We start from the raw sequence: 18,703 nt of genomic DNA on the forward strand, positions 1-18,703 counted from the left end.
ACCTTCCCTGGAACGAGATCAATCGGACAGTCCCATTCTCTATGAGGAGGAAGGATATCAGCAGAAGCTTTACTGAACACATCCGTGAAATCTTGATATGGAGGAGGTGGAACATCAGACGACCTGGGGGAGGAAGAACAGACAGGCAATACTTTAAACAAACATGTCTCAGCACAGGAGGAACCCCATGCCAGGATTTGTGTAGTCGTCCAATCAATTGTAGGATTGTGAAGACGGAGCCATGGAAGGCCCAGGACCACAGGATGTGTGGCTCTTGGAATCACTAAAAAAGAAATAAGTTCGGAATGAAGAACTCCCACTCTCAGACGAACTGGTAGAGTCCTTAAAGAAATAACTGCATCAAAAATTTTGCTGCCATCCACGGCAGTTAAAGAAATGGACGAAGGAAGTCTCTCGGTGGGTAGGGACCACCGTTTAACATAGGCTTCGGTAATAAAGTTCCCAGCTGCTCCGGAATCAAGGAGGGCAATGACGTTCCGATAACGTTGAGCAACTTGAAGCGAGACTGGGAGATTACAATCTTGAGGAGATGGAGAGGAGATCATTACTCCTAGCCGGCCCTCTCCTTGGCGAGCTAGGATTTGGAGTTTCCCGGACGTTTGGGACAGGCATTAATGGTGTGAGACGGAGCTGCACAATAGAGACAGAGAAACTCGGAGAGACGTCTTCGGCGCTCAGCAGGAGTTAAACGGGAACGGCCAAGTTGCATGGGCTCATCTTTAGATGGTGACAGTTGACGAGGAGGAGGAGCAGAAGATTTTGGAGCAGATGATCTTCCACGCTCAGTTGCTCTCTCTCTGAAACGTAAATCAACTTTCGTGCAGAGTGAGATTAGCTCATCTAACTTAGAAGGTAAGTCTCTGGTAGCTAACTCATCTTTAATACGCTCAGATAAGCCATGCCAGAATGCAGCATACAGGGCCTCGTCGTTCCATGCCAGTTCGGATGCCAGGATCTGGAACTGTATCAGATATTGTCCTACAGTACGTGACCCCTGGCGTAAACGGAGAATCTCGGATGAAGCTGAGGTTACCCGGCCTGGCTCGTCGAAGATGCGCCTGAATGTTGACACGAAGGCAGTGTAGGAAGATAGCAGGGTGTCGGACCTCTCCCATAACGGTGATGCCCAATCAAGGGCTGAGCCACTGAGAAGAGAAATAATGTAGGCAATTTTTGTACGGTCACTGGGAAAATTGCCAGGTTGTAGCTCAAACTGAATCTCACACTGGTTGAGAAATCCCCTGCAGAATCTTGGAGATCCGTCAAATTTTGCTGGCGTTGGAAGATGAAGACGTGGAGCAGAAATGGGTAAGGTGGGTGGGGTTATAGCTGGAGTCACTGTGGTTGACGCACCAGACGCGCCTGATCCACGGAGAGTTGTCTGAATCCCATCCAGCCGAGTAGAGAGATCCTGGAGACAGCGGATGATGTGGCCCTGTGCAGCCTCCTGATGTTCTAGTCGGGCTGCCAGTTCTTGCATCGGCCTGGCCGCTTGATCCTGGTCTCCGGCTGGATTCATTAGGTCAGTGCTTACTGTCACAACTGAGGGCCTGAGCTGACGGGAGGCAGCCTCAGTTGTAGGGGCTGAGATGTACCGGAACCTGGGAGGTTGTATCAGACCCCTGGACATGTAAGTAACATGAATAATAACTGCCCGAAGGCGTGACCACGACAACTTGGATAAAAGTCAATGATGTTTATTATGACAACTCCGCAACACAGCAGCAGTAAAAGAAAACGTAAAAGTCAGCAAAGAATAAATACAGTTCCTGGGTACTACAGGATGGCAGGAGCCACAGGGCACTGGTAGTGTGAGATAGTTCTTATGATCTTCTAGATGGAAAGTCCTTACCAGGCCCGACTGTAGCAATGGAGATAACCCAGGATTGTGCCAGCTGGTGTTCCAGGAAAAGCTGGGTTGCTGAAGATAAAACAGCTGCTGTGGATACTGGCTGGAACCAGACTGTTGTTAGCACGGAGTGGATACTGGCTGGAACCAGTTAAATAATAAATTAACTTGGGAGCGATGAAATATGAACTGAAATGTAGAACTTGAGAGCGGAGAAATAATAATACCGGTGGAGAGTGGTAAAGTGTAGAAAGGACACCGGCCCTTTAAGGGAAGCTGTACTCTGCTGGAAGCTGAGCTGGAAGCAGGTAATGTTGTAGCTGGAAACAGATGAATCCACAATGGATTGGAGAGTCAGGCTACACCGCAGGTGGAATGCTGGTGCGGGTCTCTATGGTGGAAGTCTTGAGACAGGAGCTGGAACCTGGAAGACAATCACAGGAGAGAGACAAACAGGAACTAGGTTTGACAACCAAAGCACTGACGCCTTCCTTGCTCAGGCACAGTGTATTTATACCTGCAGCAAGGAAGGGATTGGCTAGGCAATTATGCAGATTATCAATACTGAGAACAGATTGGTGGAAATGATCAGCTGACAGAATCCAAGATGGCTGCGCCCATGCAGACACTTGGAGGGAAGTTTGGTTTGTAATCCATGTGGTAATGAAAACAGTAATGGCGGCGCCGGCCACCGGAGACAGGAGGCGCCAGGCTGACAGATGCACATCCAACCACGCGGACACAGCGGAGGCCGCGGCTGACGTAATCGCCACTCAGACACTCTGCATGCAGAAGTTCAGGGACGGCGGCGGAGGCCGCGGGAGACGCCATGCCAGGTGTAATATGGCGTTTACCGTGACAGCGTCCCAGAGTGACAGGAGAGGATACAGGAATGTACACATCAGGATAACAGATGGGATCCGGTCCTTGAGCGCTGAGCCAGCCTTAGGAGGCATCTGATGGGTAAGAAATGGCGTCCAGATACCCGGATCGTGACATCGGTACTGCTGTGTCGACATGTATGATGAGGATAATGATGTGGAGGCGGAGCAAATGCCTGTGAATGGGATGTCACCCCCTGCGGGGTCGACACCGGTGTGGATGGACTTATGGAAGGAATTACGTGACAGTGTCAACTCCTTACATAAAAGGTTTGACGACATAGGACAGCCGGCTGCTCAGCTTGTGCCTGTCCAAGCGTCTCACATGTCATCAGGGGCTCTAAAACGCCCGCTACCTCAGATGGCAGACACAGATGTTGACACGGATACCGACTCCAGTGTCGACGACGATGAGACTAGTGTACCTTCCAATAGGGCCACCCGTTACATGATTGAGGCAATGAAAAATGTATTACACATTTCTGATAATACCCCAGATACCACAAAAAAGGGTATTATGTTTGGTGACAGAAAACTACCAGTAGTTTTCCTGCATCTGAGGAATTGATATGAGGTGTGTGAGGAAGCGTGGACTTCCCCCGATAAGAAATTGATAATTTCTAAGCAGCGTACCCTTTTCCGCCAGAGGATAGGTCACGTTGGGAAATAACCCCTAGGGTAGATAAAGCGGTTACACGCTTATTAAAAAAGGTGGCACTACCGTCACGGATACGGCCGTCCTGAAGGACCTGCTGATAGAAAGCAGAAAACTACCCTTAAAGCTATATACACACACACGGGCATTATATTGAGACCTGCTATTGCCTCGGCATGGATGTGCAATGCGGCAGCTGCGTGGTCAGATTCCCTGTCGGATAATATTTATACTATAGATAGGGACAATATTTTGCTGAAAATAGAGCATATAAAAGACGCTGTCTTATACATGCGTAATGCACAGAGGGATATTTGCCGACTGGCATCACTAATAAGCGCTATGTAAAACCATTGCCGCCAGACGGGGGTTATGGACTCGGCAATGGTCGGGCGATGCCGGTTCAAAACGGCACATGGAAGTTTGCCCTAGAAGAGGGTGGAACTGTTTGGGGATGGTCTTTCAGACCTCGTTTCCACAGCTACGGCTGGGAAATCAAAACTTTTGCCACAAGCTACCCCACAGCAAAAGTAAGCACTGTATTATCAGGTACAGTCCCTTCGGCCCCAGAAAAGTAGAGGGTTAGAGGCTCATCTTTTCTGCCAAGAGCAGAAGTCCTCCCCTGCGTCCGGTAAGTCCACAGCATGACGCTGGGGCTGCTCAGGCGGACCCGGGTACGGTGGGGACCCGTCTCAGAAATTTCAGCGCACAGTGGGCTCTCTCACAGGTGGTTCTCTGGGTTCTTCAAACAGTATCTCAGAGGTACAGGCTGGAATTCGAGACGTCTCCCCCCCGCCGTTTCCTAAAATCTGCCTTACCGGCAACTCCCTCTGCCAGGGAGGCAGTGTTGGTGGCTATCCAAAAAACTGTATTCACAGCAAGTGATTATCAAGGTACCCCTCCTTCAACAGGAAAAGGGTTACTTTTCCACAATGCTTGTGGTACCGAAACCGGACGGTTCGGTGAGACCCATCTTAACTTTAAAATCCTTGAACACATATAACAAAAGATTCAAGTTCAAGATGGAATCGCTCAGGGCGATTATTGCGATCCTGGACGAGGGGGATTACAGGGTCTCTCTGGACATCAAGGATACTTACCTGCATGTCCCCATTTACCCTCCTCACCAGGAGTACCTCAAGATTGTGGTACAGGACTGTCACTATCAGTTCCAGACGCTGCCGTTTGGATTATCCACGGCACCGAGGGTCTTTACCATGGGTAATGACCGAAATGATGATACTCCTTCGCAAGAAGGGAGTTTTAATTATCCCGTACTTGGACGATCTCCTGATAAAGGCGAGGTCCAAGGAACAGTTGGTAAGGGGGTAGCACTTTCTCGGGAAGTGCTGCAACAGCAGGACTGGATTCTCAATTCCAAAGTCACAGCTGGTCCCGACGACACGTCTTCTGTTCCTGGGAATGATTCTGGAAACAGACCAGAAGAAAGTGTTTCTTCCAATGGAAAAAGCCGAGGAGTTGTCATCTCTAGTCAGAAACCTCCTAAGACCGGGACAGGTGTCGGTACATCAATGCACACGAGTCCTGGGAAAAATGGTAGCTTCGTACGAAGCAATTCCATTCGGAAAGTTCCACGCAAGGAATTTCCAGTGGGACCTGTTGGACAAATGGTCCGGGTCCCATCTCCAGATACAGCAGCGGATAACCCGGTCGGCAAGAACCAGGGTGTCGCTGCGGTGGTGGCTGCAGAGGGCTCATCTACTAGAGGGCCGCAGATTCGGAATACAGGACTGGGTCCTGGTGACCCACGGATGCCAGCCTTCGGGGCTGGGGTGCAGTCACACAGGGAATAAAATTCCAAGGACTATGTCCAAACAGGAGTTTTTCACTTAACATAAATTTTCTGGAGATAAGAGCCATTTACAAGACCCTAAGCAAAACAAGGCCCCTGCTTCACCAGCCGTACTGATCCAATCAGACAACATCACGGCGCTCGCCCATGTAAACAGGCAGGGCGGCACAAGAAGCAGGAGGGCGATGGCAGAAGCCACAGGGATTCCCCGTTGGGCGGAAAATCATGTGGTAGCACTGGCAGCAGTGTTCATTCCGGGAGTGGACAACTGGGAAGCAGACTTCCGCAGCAGACTCCACCCGGGAGAATAGGGACTTCATCCAGAAGTCTTCCAAATGCTAGTAAACCGTTGGGAAAGACCACAGGTGGACATGATGGCGTCCCGCCTCAATAAAAAAGATATTGCGCCAGGTCAAGGGAACCTCAGGCGATCGCTGTGGACGCTCTAGTGACACCGCGGGAGTACCAGTCGGTTTATGTGTTCCCTCCTCTCCCTCTCATACCCAAGGTACTGAGGATAATAAGAAAAAGAGGAGTAAGAACTATACTCATTGTTCCGGATTGGCCAAGAAGGGCTTGGTACCTGGAACTTCAGGAGATAATAATAATAATAATAATAATAATAATTTTATTTATATAGCGCTCTTTCTCCAACAGGACTCAAGGCGCTTTACAGACATCAAAAACAATGCACATGATACAGAGGATTTGAGTAATACAACAATAGACAAGCAACACAGACATAAAAGAAAAATCTTAAGTCCACAGAAAGCATAACGCAGGATTGGTGAAGGCATTTTGGGTAATAACTTCCAAGGGTTGTGTATTCCACCCTTATAGGTACCAAGTGCAGCAGCCATCTTGGGCGCTAAGCGTAGGATTACCCAGGTGGAATAGTCTACCCCTAGAAGAGATGACACAAAATGGGGGTGATTTCAGAGTCCTACAGTTTAGAGTAGGGTTCCAACAAAACCACAAGGTCCATGTATTTTTTCATCCCATCCACAAGTGTACCATATGGGGCAGCCATGTTGGGCGCACTTTGAAGGTTACACTGTGGGAGGTGAGCCATGCAAGGGCCAAGTTCATATATGGGAAAACTGATGCTTAAGTAATAGTATGATGTACCCTGCATGTAGGGCACAATGGAAAGGTGTGCAATCAGTGGAGGTAAACATTACAGGAAAACACATGGTGGGTTGGAAGCGAGCAATGGAGAGAAAAAAAAAAAAAAAAAAAACACACAATAGCAGGTAACTAGTGGCAGAAGTAGGATTGGGATAACATTGGACCCAGAGGACCCATGGCCTCTGTCACTCAGACAGGATCTGCTGCAGCAGGGGCCCTGTCTGTTCAAAGACTTACCACGGCTGCATTGACGGCATGGCGGTTGAACACCGGATCCTGAGTGAAAAAGGCATTCCGGAGGAAGTCATTCTTATCCTAATCAAAGCCAGGAAGGATGTCAGCCTGAAGTTCAGACGTTGTAAGGGAGTGCTGCATATTCAGCCCCTTCTTTGTGCCCCAGTGGCACCTTGGGATCTCAATGTGGTTTTGGAGTTCCTGGAATCACATTGGTTTGAGCCACTTAAAACCGTGGATTTGAAATATCTCACATGAAAAGTGGTCATGTGTTGGCTCTGGCTTCGGCCAGGCATGTGTCAGAATTGGCGGCTTTGTCATAAAAAAAGCCCTTACCTGACTTTCCATATGGATAGGGCAGAGTTGAGGACTCGTCCTCACTTTCTCCCGAAGGTGGTATCAGGTTTTCACTTGTACCAACCTATTGTGGTGCCTGCGGCTACTAGGGACCTGGAGGATTCCAAGTTACTGGACGTAGTCAGGGCCCTGAAAAATTATATTTCCAGGACGGCTGGAGTCAGGAAAACTGACTAACTGTTTATCCTAGATGCACTCAACAAGCTGGGTGCTCCTGCTTCTAAGCAGACTATAGCGCGCTGGATTTGTAGCACTATTCAGCTTGCGCATTCTGCGGTGGGACTACCGCAGCCTAAATCTCTAAAAGCCCATTCCACAAGGAAGGTGGGCTCATCTTGGGCGGCTGCCCGAGGGGTCTCGGCTTTACAACTTGGCCGAGCTGCTACTTGGTCAGGGGCAAACACGTTTGCAAAATTTTATAAATTTGATACCGTGGCTGAGGAGGACCTGGAGTTCTCTCATTCGGTGCTGCAGAGTCATCCGCACTCTCCCGCCCGTTTGGGAGCTTTGGTATAATCCCCATGGTCCTTACGGAGTCCCCAGCATCCACTAGGACGTCAGAGAAAATAAGATTTTACTCACCGGTAAATCTATTTCTCGTAGTCCGTAGTGGATGCTGGGCGCCCATCCCAAGTGCGGATTGTCTGCAATACTTGTAAATAGTTATTGTTACACAAATCGGGTTGTTATTGCGAACCATCTATTCAGAGGTTCCATTGTTATCATACTGTTAACCGGGGTTCCTATCACGAGTTATACGGTGTGATTGGTGTGGCTGGTATGAGTCTTACCCGGGATTCAAAATCCTTCCTTATTGTGTCAGCTCTTCCGGGCACAGTGTCCTAACTGAGGCTTGGAGGAGGGTCATAGGGGGAGGAGCCAGTGCACACCAGATAGTCCTAAAGCTTTCTTTAGATGTGCCCAGTCTCCTGCGGAGCCGTCTATTCCCCATGGTCCTTACGGAGTCCCCAGCATCCACTACGGACTACGAGAATTAGATTTACCGGTGAGTAAAATCTTATTTTATTACATAGGTGTATGTGGTGGTGTGGTATACAAGTGTGTGTCTGCACTTATATCAACACAAAAGTAAACATATTAATAAATCCCAAAGACTGTAATGCAGTAAATATTTATTACATAAAAAATGTGTTCATGTGTGTGGTATATTGATCTGATAATATATGATTGTGCAAATCTTAAACCCAACAAGTTGTAGGGCCATTTTAACCGCATATTCCGAGGTGATCGTAGCTGTACTAAATTTAGCACGGCTACGATCATGAACTCATACATGCGGGGGGACGCCCAGCACAGGGTTAGTCCGCCCTGCATGTCAGTAACGCCCCCCGCAGAAGTGCACGCAGCCGCTGCGGGCCACTCCCCGCTCGATCCGGCCACGCCTGCGTTGGCCGAACAGCGCCCCCGAAACGGCGACCAAACTCCGCCGTTTTGCCCCCTCCCGCCCATTGTCCGCCTCTGCCTGTCAATCAGGCAGAGGCGATCGTAGCGCAGCGACGGGCGGCAATGCGCCGGCGCAGTTCTGACCCAATCGCTACGCTGTGAGAAATTGCAGCGTGCGATCGGGTCAGAATGACCCCCATGGTCTGAGGTGCATGCAGCCGCGGTTGTGTCTTGCCGCAACAACATCCGTGCCTTTATGCTAATGCTGTGATGGTTTCTGAGCCTACTGAGACGCAATTGCATCTCGCCGCGTATTTATGTAATGGCGCTGACCTGTCATCCCTGGGGTCAGGTATGTAGCGGTAGACAGGACTGCTCTTCTGCTTGTCCACATATACTTTGATTGGCAGCTATCAGCACTGGTTTTGTCTATCACACGGATCATAAATAAATTGATTTGGTGCTGGACCACCAACCTGTAAGGGGCTCAAGGCGCCACATTGTGCCACGGCACCTAGTTTGGAGTAGGCAGCCGCCAGCTGCTGTGGGTCTCCACATCCCAGCATGCCCTGCCACAGTTTTGCTGTTTGCGCATGCTAAAACTGTAGCAGGGCATTCAGGGATGTGTATTTACACAGCAGCTGGCGTGCCACAGGTTAACTCCCCATTTATAGATTATGAGTTTAGGATGCATTTGGAACCCTTGGCTGCAAATGTATGAGCGAGATAACTATTTCAGCACTTCTGCACATGTTTTCATGATTTGGAGATTTATGGTTTGTTTTTTTTTGTCAGTGTCTGCTAAGCTTCTTAATATTTGTCTTGCAGATAATGATGAGTACAGACCACCTGTATGGAAGTCATACTGTAAGTATTACCCAGTGCTGTCCCTGTACATTTATGAAAGGGGCTCCACCAGAAAATCATATTGGCAGATACAGGCGCAGGCCTGGCCAACCTGTGGCTCTCCAGATGTTGTGAAACTACACATCCCAGCATGCCCTGCCACAGTTTTAGCATTCTCTAATGGCAAAACTGTGGCAAAGCATGATGGGACTTGTAGTTTTTCAACAGCTGGAGAGCCACAGGTTGGCCAGGCCCAGCTGGGCTAGAGCATGTGATTTAGCCGCCCCTTACCTAAGTGGCACATATAAGAAAAATTTATATCCCACATTGGTGATGGGATATAGTCCTTAGGTCGACAATCATTAGGTCAACCAATATTGGTCGACGTGGCAAAGGTTGACACATGAAAAGGTCGAATTGAGTTTTTCTCCCTCTTTTTCTTTTCTTTTTTTCCTTTTACTTTTTCATACTGTACGATCCACGTGGACTACGATTGGGAATAGTAACCTGTGCCGAGTGCAGTGGTAGCGGAGCGAGGCACCTTGCCCGAAGCATGGCGAGTGGACATGGTGCACTAATTGGGGTTCCCGGTCACTTTACGAAGAAAACGACACCAAAAAACTCATGTAGACCTTTTTCCATGTCGACCTGATGCCCATGTTGACTTTTCTAGGTGTCGACCTAGTGCCGGTCGACCTAATGAGTGTCTACCTAAATAGGGTCGATCCAACGATCCCATTCCTTGGCGATGACCCGTGATGTAGAACACATATTGCAGAACATGCCTCGGGAGACAGTCATGTCTGCACCGCATCAGCCTGTGGCCATAATTACGTTTAATAGTTCCAGCAACAATAGCTAATTGTGGTGCCTGATGTTGCGGTCTTACATAGGGCTTCACAGCAGCCACTTTGGAACCTCTTGCTGAGGTCTGATTTTATCAGAGATTTATCTTTATCCATATTAGTTTAGTATCAACATATGATTATCTGGATATAAATGCATGACAGTAGTGTATGTGTCTTTTCCCCAGTGTATCAGCTGCAGCAAGAGGCTCCACACCCCCGAAGGATTACCTGCACACGTGAGGTACATTTCATTCCAATCCCATAGTGGTAAACAACTGTACAGCCTATGTGAAAGATAGTTTAGTGTACATATTCTCATATATCTGTAGTTTTAATACTGTTCCCCCCTTTTTTTTGCCTTGATGCCAGGCACAGCAGGCAGAAATCAGTTATTTGCACTGTGTGATTGTTTTATCTGCACTGTTTGCTGGCCTAATAGAATGACAAAAGCCGGGTGTAGTAGTTATGCCGGCGACTAGCATACCGGCGTTGGAAGCCCGACCGCCGGCATACTGACAGCGTGGCAAGCGCAAATAAGCCCAGTGATCGCAAAAACGCGCCATAGCGCGTTTTTTACCCATTTTTGAAGACACGGGACTCCAGTATGCAAAGTGGGAGGGTCCCCGGGGACGCGCTCCTCATTCCGCGAATCCGTAAGGGGGATTTGTTTGATTGACATGCTGGCCTCGTGGTGAATGCTAGAAAGAGGAGGTGGAGCCAGTTTCCCCTCCTCTTTGGCGCCTGGCTGCTTGCGGAGGCCGGCTGACTTGCGGTGACTGTAAGTGTATCGGGGGGACGGGGGCTGTCACAGGGATGAGAGGTGCTGGCAATGTGCAGGGATCGGCGTCCGTGATCTAGTGGCTAAAGCTGGGCAAAGTGACTGGGGCTTCCCGCGGTGCCGTCTGAGGCAGTGGCCGCGCTGCCGCTCTTGCCTTTGATGTGTTCTCTCAAAGCAAGAGCGGCAGCGCGGCCACTGCCTCAGACGGCAGCGCGGGTAGCCCCAGTCACTTTGCCCAGCTTTAGCCACTAGATCACGGACGCCGATCCCTGCTGACAAGGTGCGCTCGAATCCCGTGAGTATGTCCGCTATGGAGACCCGGTGAACTTGGTGGCGGTAATGTATAGCTGCGGCCGTGACGCGTGTTAGTCACGGCCGTGTCAGTCACTATGCCTGGGTTTGCTGACTGGTGTCCGGGGTTCCCGCCGGGAGACTAAGTTGTCAGTAATTGCAGGCGCTGTAAAGGTTCCTTGGCTGGCTGGCGTCTTCGGTGGGAGGGAGGGAGGAGGGGGGCTGGAGCTGTGGTCGGCTGTGTTTTCCCCCATCACTACAGGTTATGTGGTGAATCACCACCTACCCCCTACTACTACTGCACCCATCCCGCTACCACCACTACTGCACCCATCCTGCTACCACCACTACTGCACCTATCTTACCCCCTGCTACCACTACTGCACCTATCCTACCCCCTACTACTGCACCCATCCTGCCCCCTGCTACCACTACTGCACCTATCCTACCCCCTACTGCACCCATCCTGCCCCATGCTACCACCACTACTTCACCAATCCTGCCCCCTACCACTACTGCACCTATCTTACCCCCTGCTACCACTACTGCACCTATCCTACCCCCTACTGCACCCATCCTGCCCCATGCTACCACCACTACTGCACCCATCCTGCCCCCTACCACTACTGCACCTATCTTACCCACTGCTACCACTACTGCACCTATCCTACCCCCTACTACTACTGCACCCATCCTGCCCCTGCTACCACCACTACTTCACCAATCCTGCCACCTACCACTACTGCACCTATCTTACCCCCTGCTACCACTACTGCACCTATCCTACCCCCTACTGCACCCATCCTGCCCCCTGCTACCACCACTACTGCACCCATCCTGCCTCCTACCACTACTGCACCTATCTTACCCACTGCTACCACTACTGCACCTATCCTACCCCCTACTGCACCCATCCTGCCCCTGCTACCACCACTACTTCACCAATCCTGCCCCCTACCACTGCTGCACCTATCTTACCCCCTGCTACCACTACTGCACCTATCATACCCCCTACCACTGCTGCACCGATCCTGCCCCCTACCACTGCTGCACCTATCCTACCCCCTGCTACCACTACTGCACCTATCCTACCCCCTACCACACCTATCTTACCCCCTGCTACCACTACTGCACCTATCCTACCCCCTACTGCACCCATCCTGCCCCCTGCTACCACCACTACTGCACCCATCCTGCCCCCTACCACTACTGCACCTATCTTACCCCCTGCTACCACTACTGCACCTATCCTACCCCTTACTACTACTGCACTCATCCTGCCCCTGCTACCACTACTGCACCTATCCTACCCCTTACTACTACTGCACTCATCCTGCCCCTGCTACCACTACTGCTCAAATCCTGCTACCAGTACTGCACCTATCCTACCCCCTTCCACCTCTACTGCACCCATTCTATCCCACATACCCACACAGTGCCCATTATAAACACCCCCATACCCACACAGTGCTCATTATTCACAATGCCCAGTATACACAGCGCCCATCATACGCGCACCCATACCACACAGCGCCCATCATACGCGCACCCATACCACACAGCGCCCATCATATGCACACCCATACCACACAGCGCCCATCATATGCACACCCATACCACACAGCGCCCATCATATGCACACCCATACCACACAGCCCCCATCATATGCACACCCATACCACACAGCGTCCATCATGCGCACACCCATACCACACAGCGTCCATCATGCGCACACCCATACCACACAGCGTCCATCATATGCACACCCATACCACACAGCGCCCATCATATGCACACCCATACCACACAGCGCCCATCATGCGCACACCCATACCACACAGCGTCCATCATATGCACACCCATACCACACAGCGCCCATCATGCGCACACCCATACCACACAGCGCCCATCATACGCACACCCATGCCACACAGCGCCCATCATATGCACACCCATGCCACACAGCACCCATCATACGCACACCCATGCCACACAGCGTCCATCATGCGCACACCCATACCACACAGCGTCCATCATGCGCACACCCATACCACACAGCGCCCATCATGCGCACACCCATGCCACACAGCGCCCATCATACGCACACCCATGCCACACAGCGCCCATCATACGCACACCCATGCCACACAGCGCCCATCATACGCACACCCATGCCACATAGCGCCTATCATACGCACACCCGTGACACACAGCGCCCATCACACGAACACCCCTATACCACACAGTGCCCATTATACACACTTACAATGCTCATAGCACCCTCTATACCCACACACTGGCCATCATACGCACCACCCATACCCACACAGTGCTCATTATACACCCCTCCCCCCCCCCCCAGCGCCTAGCATATGGGTACTCCATACCCACAGTGCCCATGATACATCCCCCCATACACAGTGACCAGCAAACAAACTCCCATATCCATACACAGTGCTCAGCATAGACACAAACAATCCCCAAACCAAAGCAGTGCCCAGCATATGCACACACCTCGTGTTATAGCGGTAAGGCTTCAACAAGGACACAGAGAAGCTGATCTTAAAAGTTGACGGGGAGCAGGACTCACCGAATCCTGGGTACTGATGCCTCCCTACCCCTAACACTGCCTACAGCACTTCCTGCACCTAACCCCCCATTTGCCCCGCAATACTGCCATAACTGCTGTCTACCATGTGGGGTGGTCTAATGCTATGTGGGGAGGCATAAGGGGAGCTCAAAAGCATACATTGCTATGGGACCCAGAAACTGTGAAGTAGGACCCCAATTTTTTAAAGTGAGGGGTCCCCGGGACCCACAATTTTTTCTGCACAGCGCGATCACTGAAGCCCCTTGCGGGCTCGCTGCGATTGCCACGCACGCAATCTATTGTCCCTCCATGGGGGTCATGGACCCCCAAGAGGGAGAAAAAGTGTCGGTATGCCGGCTGTCAGGATTCCGGCATCGGTATACTATGCGCCGGGATCCCGACAGCGGGCAACCTGAAAACCACCACAAAAGCCTGTGTCAGACAGGTCTCATTTCATTGCCATAAGAGTAAGTCTGGTTCAGCCACTTTGCGTCCCTCTCTGATAAATAATAGAAAGGCATACAAGATATAAATTATGATATTTCTACCTTTTTGTAGTCACTTTTTTTTTTCTACAATTCAGTGACATCCTGGCATACAGTAGGTGGCAGTAGAGACTCTCTTGTTCTTATTGCACTGTATATGTACCTTGTGAGGGCTCCAAAGCTATAATTGAGAGCCTTGTCATGAAAAGTTCTGATTGACACTTTTGTAGTTGAAACACAAATGCATGTAATGGGTTCCCATGGAAATAAACATAATTATAAGGGTCACATTTCCTGTATTTAACTACTATCCCTGTACTACAACCACAGCTTGGTGGCCGGTGAAGGGCAAAGTGGGTGTTTTCCACCATATGAAACGCTGTATTCCATAATCTGGATGCTGATTCATCATCTGCTGTTTGATATTTGAAATGTAGCTTGTAGATCGCTAGTCTGTAAAGATATCATTCACACCATAGGTATTCTGCTTTCAATTCTACAGGTTATGTTGCATTTAAAGTTCATCAGTATACCTGTGTGGGATCTCTTAAACAGGACCACATCATGCAGAAAGTTCTGTAAATGATAAAGGATATACAGAGTCATTACAGTATTATTGTACCTAACCCTGACAAGATCAGAGAGCATTACTTCCTGGAGTCACTGTGAGGAGCTCTGCAAAGTCATTCTATGACAGTAATCAAAGAGGGATGTTATTTTTTAAATATAATTGGCAGTCAGCATGATGCTTCAGACTATGTGGGGATGAAAACCTTACTAGCAAAAGTACCAAAATAACGCATCACGTCAGAGCTGGATTATCTGCTATGCAACCTAGAGACCTGCCTATGGCATAATTAGCTCTGAGGGGCCTGCATTGCTGCAACCTGCAAATGCCAGAAATGTTCCAGTCCGACCATCTGCCGATTATGAAGCCCAGAATGTAGCCTAGAGCAGTGGCCGATCCAGGGAGGGGGTGCGAACAGGGTGTTCACCCCCCTCCACCATCGTCACCACCAGCTTCGCTACCCCCTCCTGCCCTGAACTGCAGCACCAGCTGCTCACTGTGCAGCATCTCGCCGTCAGAGCGCTACCCCGCATCAGCAGGCTTCTGGGAGCACCATGTCCCACTATGTCACCGTCGTATAGACCATAGCCACCAGTAACAATGTCCAGCAGAGCACCCCGGGGCTGATAGACAGAGAGTACCCACGCTCCAGCTCAGCCAGGCTCAAGATGTGTCAGGCGGTAAGACGCAGGAATAACCGCTACAGTCCGGCATAATAAATGATAATTACCCCACTTTTGATTGACTATCCATTTTTACTTATTGAGATCGATCATGTGCACTGCCCCTCTACCCTGTGTGAGATGCGTCTTATTACACATGGGGGGTAATTCCAAGTTGATCGCAGCACTACATTTTTTAGCAGTTGGGCAAAACCATGTGCACTGCAGGGGGGGCAGATATAACATGTGCAGAGAGAGATAGATTTGGGTGTGGTGAGTTCAATCTGCAATCTAAATTGCAGTGTAAAAATAAAGCAGCCAGTTTTTACCCTGCACAGAAACAAAAAAAAACACCCAAATCTAACTCTCTCTGCACATGTTATATCTGCCTCCCCTGCAGTGCACATGGTTTTGCCCAACTGCTAAAAAATTTCCTGCTGCGATCAACTTGGAATTACCCCCATGGTGTATTCAGTCAGTGCATATATGCTGCTAAACTCCCATTGCTCTTCTCTAGTTGAAAGATAGCTGTCCAGCCAAATGTAGTATTATGGTAGCAGCTGTTAGCAGTGTTCCGACACCAGTCAGCATGTACTCTGTGTCCTGCCTCACCCAAGTCAGTGGTTGCAGATCTGGGCACCTGGCTGGCCTTGGCACATGAATATTGGAGCCTTCTTGCAGGGGTGTCTCTAGGTGTCTGAGCACCCCTGGCAAAGTAAAAAACACTGGTGCCCTCCCTTTGGCATGGGCATAAAAAAAGAGGTGTGGTCTCATTTGAAATTATGTCCCCTTATACATGTTCCGCCACACAGTAGTGCCCTTTATACATGTTATGTCACACAGTAGTACCCCTTATACACATTATGCCACACACTAGAGCTCCTTATTCACATTACTCAACATCCCTTATATATACGGGTGTGGTTCATCAAATCGACAGTGTCTAGGTCGACAATGTTTAGGTCGACCACTATAGGTCGACAGTCACTAGGTCGACATGGATGGAAGGTCGACAGGGTTTCTAGGTCGACATGTGCTAGGTTGACAGGTCTAAAGGTCGACATGAGGATATTTTTTTTTTTTTTTGGTGTCGTTTTCTTCGTAGAGTGACCGGGATCCCAAATTAGTGCACCGCCTCCCCTCGCATGGCTCGCTTCGCTCGCCATGCTTCGGACATGGTGCCTTCGCTCCGCTACCGCTTCGCTCGGCACACTTTACCGTTCCAATCGTAGTCCACGTGGATCGTTAAGTATGAAAAAATTCAAAAAAAGAAAAAAAATGTGAAAAACTCATGTCGACCTAGCACATGTCGACCTAGAAACCCTGTCGACCTTCCATCCATGTCGACCTAGTGACTGTCGACCTATAGTGGTCGACCTAAGCATTGTCGACCTTCAGACCGGATCCCATATAAACACTGCTCAAAAAAATAAAGGGAACACTAAAATAACACATCCTAGATCTGAATGAATGAAATATTCTTTACATAGTTGAATGTGCTGACAACAAAATCACACAAAAATTATCAATGGAAATCAAATTTATTAACCCGTGGATGTCTGGATTTGGAGTCACACTCAAAATTAAAGTGGAAAAACACACTACAGACTGATCCAACTTTGATGTAATGTCCTTAAAACAAGTCAAAATGAGGATCAGTAGTGTGTGTGGCCTCCACGTGCCTGTATGACCTCCCTACAACGCCTGGGCATGCCCCTGATGAGGTGGCAGATGGTCTCCTGAGGGATCTCCTCCCAGACCTGGACTAAAGCATCCCCCAACTCCTGGACAGTCTGTGGTGCAACGTGGCGTTGGTGGATGGAGCGAGACATGATGTCCCAGATGTGCTCAATTGGATTCAGGTCTGGGGAACAGGCGGGCCAGTCCATAGCATCAATGCCTTCGTCTTGCAGGAACTGCTGACACACTCCAGCCACATGAGGTCTAGCATTGTCTTGCTTTAGGAGGAACCCAGGGCCAACCGCACCAGCATATGGTCTCACAAGGGGTCTGAGGATCTCATCTCAGTGCCTAATGGCAGTCAGGCTACCTCTGGCGAGCACATGGAGGGCTGTGCGGCCCCCCCAAAGAAATACAACCCCACACCATTACTGGCCCACTGCCAAACCGGTCATGCTGGACGATGTTGCAGGCAGCAGAACGTTCTCCTTGGCGTCTTCAGACTCTGTCACGTCTGTCACATGTGCTCAGTGAGAACCTGCTTTCATCTGTGAAGAGCACAGGGCGCCAGTGGCGAATTTGCCAATCTTGGTGTTCTCTGCCAAATGCCAAACGTCCTGCACGGTATTGGGCTGTAAGCACAACCCCCACCTGTGGGCGTCGGGCCCTCATACCACCCTCATGGAGTCTGTTTCTGATCGTTTGAGTAGACACATGCACATTTGTGGCTTGCTGGACGTCATTTTGCAGGGCTCTGTCAGTGCTCCTCCTGTTCCTCCTTGCACAAAGACGGAGGTAGCGGTCCTGCTGCTGGGTTGTTGCCCTCCTACGGCCTCCTCCACGTCTCCTGATGTACTGGCCTGTCTCCTGGTAGCGCCTCCATGCTCTGGACACTACGCTGACAGACACAGCAAACCTTCTTGCCACAGCTCGCATTGATGTGCCATCCTGGATGAGCTGCACTACCTGAGCCACTTGTGTGGGTTGTAGGGAGGTCATACAGGCACGTGGAGGCCACACACACTACTGAGCCTCATTTTGACTAGTTTTAAGGACATTACATCAAAGTTGGATCAGCCTGTAGTGTGTTTTTCCAGTTTAATTTTGAGTGTGACTCCAAATCCAGACCTCCATGGGTTAATAATTTTGATTTCCATTGATCATTTTTGTGTGATTTTGTTGTCAGCACATTCAACTATGTAAAGAACAAAGTATTTAATAAGAATATTTCATTCATTCAGAACTAGGATGTGTAATTTTAGTGTTCCCTTTATTTTTTTGAGCAGTGTATAAATATATATATATATATATATATATATATATATATATAAAAATGAATTATGTCACACATATTGTGTTGCACTTTGCAATTGTTTGTTGAATAAACTTTAGTTTTCGGAAATCCCTCTTACCTGTACTTGTAGTCTTGTATTATCCTGTACCTGTATTTGGTGACAGGATGCTATAGCATGGTGCCTTCTCTCTCACAGCTGTGGTGAGGCTGCCGGAACGTGCTGTCTGTCCCGGTAAATCTGAACACAGAATCACATAACTCATTAGCTGTTACCCGAGGACGCACATTATAGTTGTTACTGACCCTGGAACAGGGAGCT

The 18,703-nt window shown here is 49.5% G+C and overlaps 1 protein-coding gene across 2 annotated transcripts in view; it reads left to right on the plus strand.

Annotated features, from left to right (window-relative positions):
• CHN1 (chimerin 1) overlaps nt 1–18,703 on the plus strand; it is a 247,834-nt gene that overhangs the window by 45,008 nt on the left and 184,123 nt on the right. For both annotated transcript variants that reach the window (XM_063933410.1, XM_063933411.1), the window contains exons 3-4: nt 9,171–9,209; nt 10,222–10,277. In XM_063933410.1, coding sequence (XP_063789480.1) covers nt 9,171–9,209; nt 10,222–10,277 — 95 coding nt within the window. The remainder of the gene's footprint in view (nt 1–9,170; nt 9,210–10,221; nt 10,278–18,703) is intronic.

This window comes from Pseudophryne corroboree, chromosome 7, assembly GCF_028390025.1.
Source record: "Pseudophryne corroboree isolate aPseCor3 chromosome 7, aPseCor3.hap2, whole genome shotgun sequence".
Classification (NCBI taxonomy): Eukaryota; Metazoa; Chordata; class Amphibia; order Anura; family Myobatrachidae; genus Pseudophryne; species Pseudophryne corroboree.